At 44.4% G+C, this 17,714-nt stretch overlaps 1 protein-coding gene across 8 annotated transcripts in view; it reads left to right on the forward strand.

The window, feature by feature from the left end:
• LOC133244620 (BEN domain-containing protein 5) overlaps positions 1-17,714 on the forward strand; it is a 1,484,041-nt gene that overhangs the window by 1,203,570 nt on the left and 262,757 nt on the right. The window contains exon 1 of one of the 8 annotated variants that reach the window (XM_061412045.1): positions 16,555-16,937. The exons of 6 other annotated variants lie outside the window; for them this stretch is intronic. In XM_061412045.1, the coding sequence (XP_061268029.1) occupies positions 16,712-16,937 (226 nt within the window). In that variant the 5' untranslated portion in view covers positions 16,555-16,711. Of the gene's footprint in view, positions 1-16,554; positions 16,938-17,714 lie in introns of those variants that run through there. One more of the 8 variants, XM_061412047.1, reaches the window with a different exon arrangement.

Consider the following 17,714-nt stretch of genomic DNA (forward strand, 5'->3'; position numbering starts at 1 on the left):
GTAATCACCCCACATTATCCCTATGTGTCTCTGTCTTCACATATTGTTGTTCTGCTTTTATAAGGACATCAGTCATTTTGGGTTGGACCCACCTTAATGAGCTTGTTTTAACTTAATTACATCCAATTTCCAAATAAAGTCACATTCACAGATACGAGGAGTTAGGACGTTGACATAGATTTTGCAGGGAGGACACAATTCAACCCATAACAGTGAGGGAAAAAAATGACTTCTCCCCGGGTAAGGCCCATTTCTTTTTTGTGTCTGTCACAACATTTAGCACAGGGTCTGGCTCAAAGAACGTGGTCCAGGAAATATTTTTTGAGTTTGGGCTATACACCTATGCTTTCTCAATCAGATTTCTTTTTAATGCTTTGGTTTATACCTGTGTCTACTGTGTGCAAAGATCTGAACTGGAGACTTTCTGCATGCTCTCTTATTTAATTGTATCAAGTACCCTGCGAGGTAAGCCTCCCTATACCACAGATAAGGAGACCAAGCTTCAGAGAAGTCAAGTGACTTCCTCAGCTCTGCCCAGCTGATGGGCTGTGGAGCTGCGATTGGAGCTCAGATTTATCAAAGCTTGGATCACTCCACTGCATTCTGGTGCCTTTGCTTTCATATTTCAGTCAAGCCTCTTTGGGAGTCCAGACTGCATCAGCTATGCTTAGGTCAACCCTCCAAAATGGGCTAGGTTCATGCTTTGGCCAGAGTGTTAGAGAATCTCACTGATGGGGGTTGGTTGGGGAATAGAGGGGAAGGCAGAGAGGGCAGATGGAAATGGCAGCAGGACACCCTCTCCCCAAGTAGGAAAGGCTTCCTGACACTAAACCTTGAAGATGATGAGTTCTATGGTTCTCTAAGAGTACATAAGCTAATGCCAGAGGCACGGATAAGATCACCTTTTTTTCTGGAGGCTTTCTCCCATGATCAGTAGCGAGCATGGCAATATACAACAGAGGAAAGGCTCACCAGAAGCTGGGTGCCAGGACTGATTTGGTCAAAGACAAACTTTTTGACTTCGGGTAAATCATTGTCCTTCTGTCTTCAGTTTAATCATTTCTAGAATGAGAGGTTTGAGCTGTAAGTTCTCTGATATCACTATTCTTAGTTTCCCGCATCTATAGAATCTGTTTCCGTCTTATAACACTATTTTAAGGTGTTTATTACACTGCCAAGAAAAGAAGAAAAAAGAACCTTCAGGATGAAATTTCTTTATGCCAAGGAAAAGATTTTTTTCTTTTCCCTTTCTTTGCTTGCGGAGTTCTTCTTTTCTTCCACCCTGACTGCCTATTCATTCTGGTAACCCTCCCAACTTTCCTCAGTGGCAACAAGCACTCTCTGGCATGGCCCTTCCTTTTTTTAATACCAAAGATAAGTATTTTCTCAAAAATTAAAACCATGTTGACAGTACTTATCTGGCTCCTATGTTGGTAAGTCTGTTTTGTCCTCTTGCTGTGACCTGTCCAAACGGAAAGGTGGAAGAAAAACTGGTGCACAGGTCCCGCTTGTTTAGCTTGGGGCTATTTTGCAGCCCCCTTGCCAAGTGTAAGCAGAGTGATTTCATTTCCTATGCTTCTTTCAGCCTCTTGAAAGTGTGCAGGCCCTAAGTGAACATTTCCTGGAAGATGCTTTCTTCCTTGGACACTGCACATCTCAAGTGGAAAAATGTACCTCTTTGTTTGTGCAAATGAGATCTGCCTCCACTTGGGGAGTGGTAAGAGTCAGAGGGATAGAGTATTGACCATTTCATCTTTAAAGGTCAAAGCAGCAGTGATGTGTTGATTTGGGAAAAGGAATGTTTTTCTTGCCAAGAGTCCACGTCGTGGATTTCCCCAAGCTGATGAATCGGGATGCCTGAAGACCACAGAGTCCTTCCCCTGATGACTTGAAGTTACTAATAACTGTTTGCATGTTCCACCAGCAAATTTGAATTTGTAAGCTTCATGCATATGTCCCCCTGTGCCACTGCCTTTGTAAGCTTTCTTTGCATCTTGCCCCCTAAGGAACCAGGGGGTAGGATTTGGACCTTTCATTCAAGTACCTCTTACTCTATCCAGATCACAGTTGGTGCTGTCAGATGTCAGGAAGCTAGCAGAAGAGGAGTACAGCCTCCCAGATTCTACATGGAGCTTGTAATGGGAATTAACACACCTAGCAAATGACAAGCAATGTGCCAGGTACCATGAGAAGCAACAGAGCAGAGTGGAGTTTGAATCCAGGATGTAACTTAGGCCCTAACTTTTCCTCTCTGATCCTCAGCTGATGGGTCTGTAAGGTGATTATGAGCATTGCATGTGAAGCATCTAACACTGCCAGGGACAAAGATCTCAATAAACTTCAGTCTTTTTCTTTGCCTCTTCTTCTCTTTTACCTATACTATCTCATTTGCTTTTCTCAATCCTAAAAGCTTAGTTTCCCATTTTATGAAAGAAAACAATCTGTCCAGCTTTCCACTGTTTCCCAAATATTAAGTAAAGCTTTTGGCATATAATGAGCCCTCAACAAATAGTCATTAGTAGATGAATGAATGCATAAGGCAGTCTCACAGGAGTTAAGAATATTGTCCAGAATTTCACAGCCAGTATCCCAGATAAGTTAGGACATGAGTCAGGACACTGCAGAAAAATTCATATAAGGAGACAAAAAGAGAACCCAGAGCTGGGAACAGAAAAAAGCATAACATAACTCATCCTACTTTATGATTGAGAACACTGTGTTTCACAATTTAGAAGGCATATTTTAAATATAAAAAGCTGAACATAATTTTAAAAGCAGACAATAAAACCCCAAACTCAGCTTAAGTCCTAAACTTTTTTAAGATAAAAGTGCAAATCTTGCTAAGGTCCCAGCTTTCTCAAACAAAGCACGCTGCCCCAGGGTTGGCCAGGAGAGAATGGTGAGCGGTATCTCTGCAGTAATGCTGGCCAGTCTCTGGAGAGAGGGGGGAAGATACTGCACCCCCAAATACCTGGCTTCTGGTGATCCATTCTACCATTACCCGGTGAACTCCTGGTGTGTGCCTGCTGAGTTGTTTCAGTCCTGTCTGACTCTTTGCCATCCTATGGGCTGTAGCCCGCCAGGATCCTCTGTCCATGGGATTCTCCAGGCAAGAATGCTGGAGTGGGCTGCCATGGCCTTCCTTCTCCAGGTGATCGTCCCGATCTAGGGATTAAACCTTGCATCTCTTTTCTCTCCTGCATTGACAGGAGAGTTCTTTACCACTAGCGCCACCTGGGAAGTCCAAGTGACCTCCTGGGAGAAAAAGGTAATAGAGACTCTCTCAGAAGATGAGAATGAAGAAGACAACTGGTTTTCATGGGACCTACTATGCATGAGGCATTGATCCTGCCAGTCTCTTTCCACACATAGTCTTTTGGACCCTGTGACAGCTTTATAGGATTCTATTTGATAGTTGAGAAACCTGAAAGAGATTTGCTCAAGGTAATGGAACAATAATTGAACACAACTCTGGGTCTAAAGCCTGTGCATATTTCACTTTTCCTGTTGCCTCATTACCCCTTCTGTGCCGGCCAACTCTTTGCTCTGGGTCCTGGAGCCAAAAGCAGAGTTCAGTGATCAGAGATTATCTGATGGCCCAGCAAAGGAAGTATGCATTAGCAGGCTTGGGTGGGGCCTGCCCAGGTACTTATTCTTTCTGCCAATTGAGTTAAACTCTCTGGCCACCTCATCCAGAGTCTTATATACCCTTGCCTATCATATATTTTAGAAAAAACAAATAAGCATCACCCTTAACCGAGTAATCTCTTCTTCCTCTATTCTAGCCATTTATTTTCCATAATAATAAAGATGTACCTGATAGTAAAGAAGGGGAGGTGGGGTTCTAATATTCTGCACACAGTTTACCCACCACAAATTCACCCACCAAATGACTGATTGATTGAGTTAGAGAGAGAGGAAAAAAAAAAATCTCTTGTTCCAGGTGAACAAAGATATAAATATCTCTAAAGAGAAGTTTCAATACAGTGTAAGAATCCTATGGGGTGGGTGAACTCCTGCCTCAAAGAAGGTGGAGGGAGCCTCCAGACTCTATTAGTGGATGAAGGAGGGTTCTAAGTTCTGTTAGGGTAGGTGTCATAGAGTAAACTAAAGGAATATATGAAAAAGACTATCAACAACAACAAAAATGTATAGAAGAGTCACTTTCCATTACAATAGAAAAGCTTAGAGGTCAAGACCTTTTTTTTTTTTTTTTTTTTGGTTGGGATAATAGCTGGCCCTATTGTGGTACTAAATAAATAAACTGATTTTGAGTAAGTAAAAGAAAGCCATCTTTATACTTCTGACTGAATCTAGTACATTCCCATCCACCATAACATGGGATGAAAATGTTAATAAAATCCAGGATGTTTTCTGAGATAGTGCCTGCTATGGTCTCACCTGGGCCAATCAGAGTGGTCTGGCCATCCCTTGAAAACCAGTAGATAACCCTCTGAGGATGGATGATTTATCACCTCCCCAGGGAGAGGTCACCCTCACCGGGTCAAGACTCTGACCCAGATGAAGCCAGAGTTGGACTACAAATCCGTGGTTGGGCCTCTAGAGTCAGATAGCCTGAGTTTGGACCCTGGCTCCACCCTATACTCCTATGTGACCTTGGGAAAGTTAGCTAGCATCCCTATACCTAGGTTTCTTCAACCCTCAAATGTGGCTGATACTATTAATAATAGTACCTGCCACCCAGGATTGCTTTGAGGATTAAATGAGAAATGTAATGTAAAGCCTGGCATGAGGTAAACTGCCGGGGTCCAGCCCCAGTGGATCCAGGGAATTCGAAGGGGAGACGGCATCGGTGATCAGGAGACAATAGCTTAATTGTTAGAGATATAAAGAGTGGTTAAATAGGGATAGCTCAGTGAAAAAATTCAGTGGAGCAAAGAAGCTGAATAACTTGGTTTACGTGGAAAACCAATAAGACTCCAAAACAAGGAGTTTGCACCACCCACGTAGGCCACAGGCATCCTCCCGTTCTCCCGAAGGAGAGGAGACACTAAGGCCTCCCGGGTCAGATCTTAGAAGCCCAGGCAAAATTAGTAGGCTTGGCGAGCCTCCATGCTCCAGATGGGAATTCAGCCAGAAGGTGAGAGAAAGAACGACACGGGGAGACCAAGCTTCGGTGAGCAAGGCCCGCACTTTATTTTCCAAAGTAGTTTTTATACCTTAAGTTGTGCATAGAGGATAATGGGGGAAGGGGTAGAGTCATGCAAGGTCAGCAGTCCTTGATCCTTATCGAAGCCAGGCTTTCTTCCTGCAAACTTATCATATGCAAAAGTTTAGGTGATTTACATCATCTTCTGGCCAGGAGGCCTGTTAACATTTTATGACCCTTTCTTCAGAAAACTTATTTTTCTCTAAAGGTGATTATTCTAAAGTCAGGCACCAAGCTGTAAGTTAACTCTTCTCAGAGAGAGAGATGGTGGTGGGGGACAGCCCCCCGTAAAGTCAGAGGTGTAGGTGAGAGCACAAAGCAGTAAAGTAGGCAGACTCTGGTTTTGGGGGTAGATGCTCGAGAATTTCCAGGGGAATTCCTGAGGCTCGATCCCGCCTTTGCGTATGCCAAGCCTCCTTCCTCATGACCTTTGCCACGGGCAGAGTTCCTCATGCTGGCTCCCGGCAGTAAACATTCCACAAAAATTCATGGCTGTTATTTCTCTTCTTGTTCTTATTCCTCCAAGTAACAGAGGGTAAGAATGGGGTGGGGTGACATTTCTCACAGAGATTTCTCTAACTGGAGCTCTCCAGTCTTCTGTTCTGGCTCAGTGGAGGCTCCTTCCAGACTTTGTGGTAACAAGTAATCCCAATAGTTTTTCCCTGGCTATCAACACAGGCTATAAGAATATAGAAATCTGCTTGAGCTAGAAACCTCAGAGTTCTTTAAAAAGAATTTGGGGTCTCTGGAGTAAGTAACCATGGTTTCAGAAACCTTAGATAATGTAGTTATGGTAGTCACATCATCAATATTCTCAGAATCATTAGCTACTCAATCTAGTGATGTGTGGATTGATAGATATTAGACTTTTCCCTAAGATCTAGTTCTCAGATTTCTAGTCAGGATTCAAGCCTCTTAAAAAAGGGAGTAGGGATGAAACTCCACAATCAATTCAGTTCCTTGTTGCCGAGGAAACTCTGAGGTAAGGCCTATATCAAAACAGTCCTTGAAACCAGATTCTGGGTTAAGAAACTAAGGTTCAGGGGTTCTCCACATGATCATAAGCAACTGCTGTGACCTCTATAAGTCTTAATTTCCTCATTAGAAAAAAAATGTAAATATCAAATCTTGTGAGTATTCTGAAAATATTAAAGGTGATATGTATAAAGCAGCCTGAATAGATCCTATCATGGAAATCAATAGTTGTTAGCTCTGTTTTCATACCATTCTTCAGATTTTGTATTGAATTTATGGTGTGGTTAGGATATATTCTTAAGAAAATCAGAGTTATTCATGGTTTTATGTGCTTCTGAGAAGATTCAGTTCCATGAATGAATGTTCTCTTGTGTGCCTCTGACCCAGAATGGCAGTCCAGAGTTATCAAACAAAAGTCTAAGAGTGAGGACAATGTGGGGTGCACTCTGGCCCTCTGTGGACCTGTGAAGGGCAGATATTCTGAGCCACAGGTGCTTAAAATGAGCAGAGATGGTAACCGAGAACTAGCATGTGGCCATTGAAGCAAAGTTGCCCTATTACCTGCCAAATAATGTTGGAATCATCAAAACACTAGAATGAGCCAGTATTCACCATGAGTAGGGCTTTGAGAGTCAGTGACACCTAGCTAACAGCAGGTTAAAAAGGAAGTGTAGCCTTGTAGGATGAGGCAAAAATCACTACCTTGTGTCCTGGGAGGCCCATGGACTGTGTCAGTGAGGTTCTTGATACTATTACATTTATTGTTGGTTCCAGAGTGTGAAAACTATGTGTGATTGTCAGTGTGACAATTTTTCTGTAATTATTTCCATTTTTTTCTTCTTTACATTTAGAAAAACATTTTTAAAATGTCAGTCTGTCCAGTGGTTCTAAAGGAAAATTGAGGGCTTTTATTGTTTTGAGGGGCCAAATTATGGGGGCCAGAAATGGTGGGGGCCCAGAAACACACAGACACTCTCAAGAGGAAGATAAGACTCGGAGGGACAGAACAAGGCCCTTGGGACACCTCTCCCACCTCATCTTTGCAGGCTTCTCTCTCCTCCAGGGTCTGTTTCAGATATGCATTCTTTCAACAAGTATTTGTTTAGAGTCTGCCTTATGCCAGGCTGGGTGCTAGGATACACTGGTGAAAGAGAAAGATAGGACCTCTTCCCTACAGGAGGCTTTTGACCTAGTGGCAGAGACAGACAATAATAGAATAAATATATACTATAATAAACTTCATGAAAAAAAATATAAGTGGCAGTGGAAATATGTAACAGGGACCTGAGCTAGTCTATGAAGGGGGATGGGAGGAGCAAGCCAGCAAGCCTTTCCTGGGGAAGTGACATTTCAGCTGAAAAGTAACAGAATGAGTTAATAACGGAAACCAGAGGCAGCTTCTAAAACTAATAGTCCCCTGATTGAAATTCATAGGTGAGGCAAGTTGCTTTCTTCCCAGGTAGGCTAATTTTTTGGTTTCTTTTTCAAAACAAATTCAAATGCTCTTCCTTGGTGACAGCATTTCTTCTCCCTCTTCTATTCACAAATTTTTTTTTGATCTTCAACCATTGGGAATTGGTTTGCTTTGCTTTGCTAATGCGGAGTATACACACCTAGACTAAAATGCCTGGGTTCAGATCATTCATGTAGCCAACTCCTGAGCGTGACCAACATGAGATCAAAATGTAGCTGAAATCTGATTGGTTGAACTCGACCAATGTGTTGCCTGCTTGATCAGGCCAAGACATCTGGCTTCAGACTGCTGTAAACACTTCTGCATTTTATATTTTATATAATGCATACATGTTTTTTATTTCTTTGAAGAAAACACAAAAAGTAAGTTTGAAAGAATGAATCAATGGATCCAAATACATTCTCCTGGAAGTGTTTGCTGCAGCAGGTCTGGGCAAGGCCCATAGCCTCAATAGCTTTTGAACTTGTGAGATCTGGGTCCGCCTTTGGTGACTACAACCCTGTGCCCATAGGCTCTGGTTTAAAGAGAATGGCTCTGGGATTGAAGCATTATGGAGTGCTCGTTAGATAATTATCAGGATAATTTATCTCATTATATTCAATCTTATGGAGAAGGCAATGGCACCCCACTCTAGTACTCTTGCCTGGAAAATCCCATGGACGGAGGAGCCTGGTAGGCTGCAGTCCATGGGGTCGCTGAGAGTCGGACACGACTGAGCGACTTCACTTTCACTTTTCACTTTCATCCATTGGAGGAGGAAATGGCAACCCACTCCAGTGTTCTTGCCTGGAGAATCCCATGGACAGAGGAACCTGGTGGGCTGCCGTCTATAGGGTCGCACAGAGTCGGACATGACTGAAGCGACTTAGCATGCATGCATGCATTCAATCTTACTTTCAGCATGGGGATAAGCATTCTAGTAACAATAATGATAGTGACAATAATAATAATAACAATAATAGCAGCTATCATATATTGAGAACTCACTATGTGTCAGCTACTGTGCCAAATATTTTATATGGGTTATCTCATTTAATTCTCACAGAAACTCTATGAATATTTCCAAGAAGAAACTGAGGCTTGGAGAGATTAAGATATTTGTCCATGACCACACACTTAGTAAGAATGTGAGTGCGCAAAGTCTGTCAGTCATGTCCAACTCTTTACAACCCCATAGACTGTAGCCTGCCAGACTCCTCTGTCCATAGGATCTTCCAGGCAAGAATACTGGCCTAGGTTAACATTTCCTTCTCCAAGTGATCTTCCCCACCCAGAGATTACACCTGGGTCTCCCACATTGCAGGCAGATTCTTTACCAACTGAGCCACCAGTTCACTTCAGTTCAGTCATTCAGTCATGTCCGACTCTTTGTGACCCCATGGACTGCAGCATGCCAACTTCCCTGTTCATCACCAACTCCCGGAGCTTACTCTAACTCATGTCCATTGAGTTGGTGATGCCATCCAACCATCTCATCCTCTGTCATCCCCTTCTCCTCTCACCTTCAATCTTTCCCAGCATCAGGGTCTTTTCCAGTGAGTCAGTTCTTCACATCAAGTGGCCAAAGTATTGGAGCTTCAGCCTCAGCATCAGTCTTTCCAGTGAATATTCAGGACTGATTTCCTTTAGGATTGACTGGTTGGATGTCCTTGCAGTCCAAGGGACTCTCAAGAGTCTTCTCCAACACCACAGTTCAAAAGCATCAATTCTTCTGATCTCAGATTTCTTTATAGTCCAACTCTCACATCCATATGTGACTACTAGAAAAACCATAGCTTTGCTAGATGGACCTTTGTTAGCAAACTAATGTCTCTGCTTTTTAATATGGGGTTTAGGTTACTCATAGCTTTTCTTCCAAGGAGCAAGCATCTTATAATTTTATGGCTGCAGTCACTATCTGCAGTGATTTTGGAGCCCCCAAAAATAAAGTCTCAGTTTCCATTGTTTCCCCCATCTATTTCCCATGAAGTGATGGGACCAGATGCCATGATCTTAGTTTGCTGAAAGTTGAGCTTTAAGCCAACTTTTTCACTCTTCTCTTTCACTTTAATCAAGAGGCTCTTTAGTTCCTCCGCTTTGTACCATAAGGGTGGTGCCATCTGCATATCTCAGATTATTGATATTTCTCCTGGCAATCTTGATTCCAGCTTGTGCTTCATCCAGCCCAACATTTTGCACAATGTACTCTGCATACATTTAAATGAGCAGGGTGACAATATACAGCCTTGACCTACTCCTTTCCTGATTTGGAACCAGTCTGTTGTTCCATGTCCAGTTCTATCTATTGCTTCTTGAACTGCATACAGAATTCTCAGGAGGCAGGTCAGGTGGTCTGCTATTCCCATCTCTTGAAAAATTTTCCATAGTCTGTTATGATCCACACAGTCAAAGCTTTGGCATAGTCAATAAAGCATAAATAAGTGTTTTTCTGGAACTCTCTTTCTTTTTTGATGATCCAGTGGATGTTGGCAATTTGATCTCTGGTTCCTCTGCCTTTTCTAAATCCAGCTTGAACATCTGGAAGTTCACGGTTCATGTACTGTTGAATCCTGGCTTAGAGAATTTCGAGTATTACTTTGCTGGCGTGTGAGATGAGTGCAATGAGTAGTTTGAACATTCTTTAGCATTGTCTTTCTTTGGGACTGGAATGAACACTGACCTTTTTTAGTCCTGTGGCCACTGCCGAGTTTTCCAAATTTGCTGACATATTGAGTGCAACACTTTCATAGCATCATCTTTTAGGATTTTAACTAGCTCAGTTGGAATTCCATCACCTCTACTAGCTTTGTTCGCAGTGATGCTTCCTAAGGCCCACTTGACTTCACATTCCAGGATGTCTGGCTCTAGGCGAGTGACCATACCATTGTAATTATTCGGGTGGTGAAGATCTTTTTTGTATAGTTCTGTGTATTCTTGCTACCTCTTCTTAATATCTTCTGCTTCTGTTAGGTCCATACAATTTCTGTCCTTAATTGTGCCCAACTTTGCATGAAAAGTTCCCTTGGTAGCTCTAATTTTCTTGAAGAGATCTCTAGTCTTTCCCATTCTATTGTTTTCCTCAATTTCTTTGCATTGATCACTGACGAAGACTTTCTTACCTCTCCTTGCTCTTCTTTGGAACTCTGCCTTCAAATGGGTATATTTTTCCTTTTCTCCTTTGCCTTTTGGTTCTCTTCTTTTCTCAGCTATTTGTAAGGCCTCCTTAGACAAACATTTTGCCTTTTTGCATTTCTTTTTCTTGGGGATGGTCTCGATCACTTCCTCCTGTACAATGTTGCAAACCTCTGTCCATAGTTCTTCAGGCACTCTGTCTATCAGATCTAATCCATTGAATCTATTTGTCACTTCCACTGTATAATTGTAAGGGATTTTATTTAGGTCATACCTGAATGGTCTAGTGATTTTCCCTACTTTATTCAATTTCAGTCTGAATTTGGCAATAAGGAGTTCATGATCTGAGCTATCTTCGGCTGCAAATAATATAATCAATCTGTTTTCGGTATTGATCTTCTGGTGATGTCCATGTGTAGAGTCTTCTCTTGTGTTGTTGGAAGAATGTATTTGCTATGACCAGTGCGTTCTCTTGGCAAATTTCTGTTAACCTTTGTCCTGCTTCATTCTGTACTCCAAGGCCAAATTTGCCTGCTACTCTGGGTATCTCTTGACTTCCTACTTATGCATTATAGTGTCCTATAATGAAAAGGACATCTTTTTTGACTGTTAGTTCTAGAGGGTCTTGTGGGTCTTCACACAACCATTCAACTTCAGCTTCTTCAGCATTACTGGTTGGGACATAGGCTTGGATTACTGTGATATTGAATGGTTTGCCTTGGAAATGAACTGAGATCATTCTGTCATTTTTGAAATTGCACCCAAGTACTGCATTTCAGACTCTTTTTGTTGACTCTGAGGGCCACTCCATTTCTTCTAAGGGATTCTTGCCAACAGTAATAGATATAATGGTCATCTGAGTGTGTCACTTTTCAAACAAACATTTCAGAGCCCTGTGTATTCTCCCTGAAAATAGTATCTAGGATTTGCTGAGCAATTTCTTTGTGACTACCATGTTACCTAAAAATCTTCCAACTCAGACATGCTCAACATGGTCTGATTTTAAAATAATCCAGGAACTAATAAAGAAAACATTTCCCAGGTCCCATCCCCAGACCAATTGTATCATAGGATGTTGGGGGACAGGACCTGGGAGTGGCATATTTTTTATGTTCCCCAAGTAATTCTGATACACAGAAAAAGTAAAAACTCCTGTCTCAGTTCTCACAATACATTCAGAAGATACATATTATTGGCCTCATTTTATGGGTAAGGAAACTGAGGGAGGCAAACTGTCTTGCCCAAAGTTACAGCAAAGGTCTGATTCTAAAGTCCACATTCCTTTGGCCCTCCAGGTTGTCACCTACATGACAAGTTGGCATTCCCTCTAACTCCAGGCAGTGTTCACTGGCCTTTGAGGTTGTTCTCAACATAGAAGTCCTCTCTTTCCTTCCTTCCCCCTGTCTCCTGTCCCTCTCCTCCCCTGCCTAAAACCCCACTGTCAGACTCAGCCAGACTTCACCATCAGGAGTTCACACGGATATACTGTGTTTATACCACCGTTTTGGTGATAGTAGCAGTTCAGGGTAATGCCCAGCATGGGCCTCCCAACAGTCCCAGATCCTCCCAGCCATGTGTCAACATTCCTTCCTTGAATCAGCCTGAAAAGACAACGGCCCTGAGCTCATAGCACAGCAAGTTGTTTTTCTGGACAGAATTTTTAAAAAAAAATTTTTTTTAAAGCAAAGACTTAAAAAGTCAAATTAAATATCACAGGGGGGAAAAAAGGCAAAATCATGAAAAAATGTGGTCAATCATTAGCAGAGAGGTTGAAAAGACACGCTCCAGTTGCTTTAAAAACTCACAGAACCCAGGTCTCCTTAAAATAGTTTTGCAAAGTACATTGAGAATTCCATGCAGTAATATGAAACATAAGTCCCCCTGCTGCCACTGATCATGCTTCAGCTGGCTAAACTGAAGGAGCTTGACATTAACCCAAGGCTCTGCAAAGCTCCACAGGAAAGCGCGAGGAGACACAGTCGCAAAGCTGCCCCAGATGTGTACATTTTCTGCTCCATTAAAGTAACTTGGAAGAGAGGCAAAGTACATTTGGCTGGTAGGAAGAGGGAGTCAGGGGAGGAGCAGGGAGAAGACAGGCAGCCTCATCGTGGGCCTCCCACTCCCCAGTCCTGCTTCCGCCCAATCCTTAGCGACACCATTTCTAATCCAAAATGTCTAAAATGCAAACATGACCACAGGCTTTCCAGGATTCCCCAGAGCCAAACTCTTCAGCCAGTTTTCTTAACTCTATCATGAGGTTCATAATACCCACTTCAAAGGTTCGGTGTGAAATTAATTGAAATCATATATACTTGGTGGCTGGCATAAGCTTTGGAGGAAGAAAAGTAGATATCACAATTATCATCACTGAAACCGGGTCATATGAGGAAAGACAGGTGAAGGAAGTGAAGATGTCTGGGCAGAAGACAAAGATCCTAATGAGATAGGATCCCAAGTTTTTCCATATCTGATGGGCTGGCATGAGAGTCTTGGTGGTGAACTTAGTATGACAGCTACAGGGGGAAAAGTTCGGCATCAGTGTAAGTCTGAAAGACCTTTCTAACAGTCAGTAGTGTCCCAAAGATAAGGGGTGCTGGTAAACTTCCTAACATTAGAACCATATAAGAAGTGTTTGGATGACCGTTTAGCAGGGATACTGAAGAGGAGGTTCAAACATGATTTGGTCGAACAGGACATTTTTAACCACCTCTTTTAAGTCTGAAATATGTACTTTTGAACTCTCTTTGTTTGCCAATCACTGAATCATCAACATCTTGAGTTTCTGGTATGTGTAAAGCCTGGGGCAACAGTCCCTGGATCAAAGAGGTACTCTGACTCCAGTTTTCACTAGGACGAAGGATGCACACTTAGTAGGTTCCCTAGAAGCTGTGTTAAAAGACTATGTGATACATACAGGAAGCAGAAACTCTGCTTGTCTTTCTGTTGCCTTTAGGCTGCTGAACGCTGTCTCTTTGAACATCCTGTTCATGCCATTCCTTCTCTAGAATCCATTCTGTGCACCTGCAAGAAAACGTATTGAGTCCAGGTTTACTCTGTTGGCTTCCATGTAATTATTTGTTCTTTTCTTCTTTCTGGGTTCTTGGAAAATGAAACTGCCCCCTTAAGAGAACTATTTACACTGATTTAGGTGGAGAATTTGTTTGAACCTGACGGTGCAGTGGTACTTAATATGTTCGTGGATGTGTCTGTCTCACAAAGAGAGCAATCATGATGGGCACATTGGTTACTGGGAATGGGAAAGACAGCTGAGATTCAGCTCCAACTCTGAAAAGATGGGACAGATGTTCAGCAAAAGCATGCAAGAAGTTTGTTATTCATGCGGTGTCTTTCTTTAATGCCTTTGTTTCTCCCCAGTTCTGCGCTAGGATGCTGAGGTTACCCAGCCTTTTTGTCACCCCCGCACCTCCAGAGAGCTCATTCTAATGAGGGAAGATAAAATGTGATGGACAAAATAGTAGAAACTGCCTATGCTTGAGGAGAGAGAATGGTTGGGGAAGCTTCACAGAGAAGGAGACTTGTGCACTGGCCTTCAGGGGAGAGTAAGGTCACTGTGTACTCCGGGGAGGAAGAACTCCCCAGGATGAAGGCAGAAAACGCACAGAGGCTTGAGATCCTGATAAAACATGCTCTCTTGGAAGATGTCAAATAGTTTAATGTGTCTGAAATGTACTGGAATGTCCAGAAAGGTGATAAGAGATGAGACTGGTAATGTACTTTGAGGTCACTCTCATCTAGATGGGCTAGGGGGTTGGCCAGGGTGCTACTTGACATTACTTTGCAAACATAATTTGGAGTTTCATGGTATTTCATTTAATATGGCCAGCTCTGCATGATTCATCTTTTAAATCAGAAATCTTGCTACGCATTACTTCCCCTTGACCACCATAGGAATGTATTCTTAAAATAAAAACGCATGCAAGATCAGTCCAAACAAATCATAATCATGAAGGTAAACCTGCTGGAACAATTCAGAGTGGCCCTTCTTTTTTCCACAAGTATGTGGGGCAACAGAGGCATCCATACAACATGTGGTCCTATCTGTGTGTACATCAGAGGCTCCGTTTAAGGGAAGTCAATCTGACCTGTACAGTTGGATCTGGGGAGAACGTGTTGATGGGGTTTTTGGCTTACCTACTTAATCATTCATGTAGCTAATCTGAAATGTGAGCATAGTGCTTTTTAAAAAAAATAATGTTTAATGCTTTCTGATTATAAAGTAATACCTGCTTATTGGGGAAAATAGTTATATAAACATAAACACACAAAGGAAAACAAAGTCACCCAGGACTACTAAGAAACATTGTGGCACATTTATTTTGCTTTTTTCTTACAGGTTGAGTTCATTAAAATGAATTTTTTAAAATATATAATATGTAATTCAGTCTGCCATCTCCATTCAACATTCCTCTATGAGAACACTTTTCTCACTGTAACATAATTACTTATACTTTCTTAATGCTTTCCGACCAGACTGTGTTTCCAGGACAGAGGAGGGTTATTCATAGTAACCTGATTTCAGCACAGAAATCCAAAATCAAGATACACTGTCTAACACTGCAAGAGATCCAGGTGTTTATCCTGTGTGTTTTCCTCTCTCTACCACCAGCCCTTAGCCCAGAATCTGGCATGTGGTGCATACCCAATGAATACTGGTTGCTTGAACAAATGGGTGTGAGTGGATGGCTGGGTGAATGTGGATTTTTAATTATTATTATTTTCCACCCAAAATTCACTGAGCCCCTACCAAGTGCCAAGTTTGTGCTAAGCAATGGGAATATAAGTAGCCACACTGGATACCAAGTCCACCCCCTCAGAGGCCTCAATGTGAGGATGCTGTCCCCCTCTAACGTGGGATGAGGTTCCTATGAGGAACAGCCCCAGTCAGCCGTCTTTAGGCTGATGGTGTTCATACTTTTCCGGGGGACACAAGCCCCTCCAGGCTCCCTTCTGCCTGTGACACTGGGGACAGAGCAAAGACTGCTGTTCCACAGAGTCCCGTTCCTGAACTCCTTGAGGTGCCCCAGAAATGCTCAGCTAGCCCTGGGTTTGCCTTCCCCAGAACAACCCTCCCCTCCCTGCTCATTCCAGCAGGTTCCAGTTTAGAGACCCGCATGCTGTGGAGGGGACCTCACTGCTGGAAGACTACAGGGGAGAGAGGCTACCCTGCTCCTTCCAGCTGAGAGGGGCCCTAGATAAACTCTCCACCATCCCAGCCAGCTGGTCCAACTGGAAATCCCAGATAACCCCAGTTTCTGGTCAGAACTAGTTTGGTAGCACAGGGGGAATGACTGACCTTCCCCACAGGGGAGCTGGCCGTTTCTGCCAAAAAGAAAAAGAAAGTGAACTAAAGGAGTTGAGGGGAGTGCTTAGAATTATTTGAAATACTCCAAAATTCTGCTTGCTTGCAAGTGCGAGTTTACACTTAGGAATGCAAACAAGCTTGCCCCTCGCCCTACATTTCTTCCCTCACACTCTCCTCTCCTTTGCAGTGCAGTTTTGCTGCCATGCAATTTGGTTTGTAGCGCGATTGTTGAAGCGGCGAATCCAGCATGCAGCGCGACTCTGATCATTAGTCAATGCATTTTTTTTTTCCCCTCCCGCAAGGCTATTGTTATTATCATTATTGCAATGCAGTCTCTCGGCCCTTTCCCCTTCCCTCGGCGAATCGCGCTCCGGCTGTGATTGCTCGGGTCTGACTTCGCGAGTGGCGGTGCGCTTCCAAACCCCCTCCTCCGCCCCCCGCCCCCCGCCCCCCTCCCTCCCGGTTCCGCGCCCAGGCGAGAGCAGCCGATTGGCAGAGCGGGGCTTTCAGGAACAATAACAGCGGGGGGAGCCCGGGCCCTGGGGAGCCGCCCCCGCCCCCGGCCAGGCCGCGCGGCTCGCGCCCCGCGCCGGGTCCCCACCTCCGCGCCCGCCCCGCGGGCTCACCGGCCGAGCGGGGCCCGCCCCCCGCGCCCACCATGTACGCCTTTGTGCGGTTCCTGGAGGACAACGTCTGCTACGCGCTGCCCGTGTCGTGCGTGCGCGACTTCAGCCCCCGCTCGCGGCTGGATTTTGACAACCAGAAGGTGTACGCCGTGTACCGGGGCCCGGAGGAGCTGGGCGCTGGGCCCGAGAGCCCCCCGCGCGCCCCCCGCGACTGGGGCGCGCTGCTGCTCCACAAGGCCCAGATCCTGGCGCTGGCAGGTGAGCGAGGGGGCCGGGAGGGACCCGGGGGCCGGGCGGGGGCCGGGAGCCGGGGAGGGGACCGGGGGGAGCCGCTGCTCTCTCCGGCCCCCTCCTCCCGTCCCATAGGCTTTTCTTTGTGGGGAACGGGGTGTCTAGAAGGCCAGACCAGTTAAAAATACGGGATGGTCCCCTTTGTCTTCCCCGCCTCCCGGACAACTCGCGCGCTGTCAGTCTGTCTCCGTGTCTCCGTGTCTGTCCTACTCTTTCTGTTTCTGTTCTCTGGCTACTTCACTTTGCCTTTCTCTCTCTGCCTGTTTGCACCTTCATTTCTCTCCCACCTTCTCTTTTCCTCTGTCTCACTTCCTTGCCTCTCTGCTGTTTCAGTCTCCTTAAGTTTCTCTGCCCGGCTGTCTCTCCCTTTAAGGCCCGCAGTACTGCCTGAGGAGGCAAGGCTTGATATTGTCAGACTCTTCCAGGTGGGAGTCCCTCTTCACAGAGGAGAGCTATGACATCCTTGTCCCATCCGGGCGGTCGGTCCCTGGATGGGATGAAGAGGCCTTGATTACTGGGTACTGGGTGCCTCTCTCCTGCCCCTCCCTGAATAGGTGCAGAGGTAAAGAGTTAGTGGCACTTAGCATCCCTCAGCCTCCACACCTCTTTTGAATCTCCCAGAAGGCTCCTCGAGTAAGAACTGAGGGCCAGGATAAGACTAGACTTTCCGTTCCTGCTTTCCCAGGGCCCTGAGAAATAGGTAAGGCAGGTGGCGCATCCCCATTTGACAGGTGAGAATGCTGA

This window comes from Bos javanicus, chromosome 3, assembly GCF_032452875.1.
Source record: "Bos javanicus breed banteng chromosome 3, ARS-OSU_banteng_1.0, whole genome shotgun sequence".
In the NCBI taxonomy this organism is placed as follows: domain Eukaryota; kingdom Metazoa; phylum Chordata; class Mammalia; order Artiodactyla; family Bovidae; genus Bos; species Bos javanicus.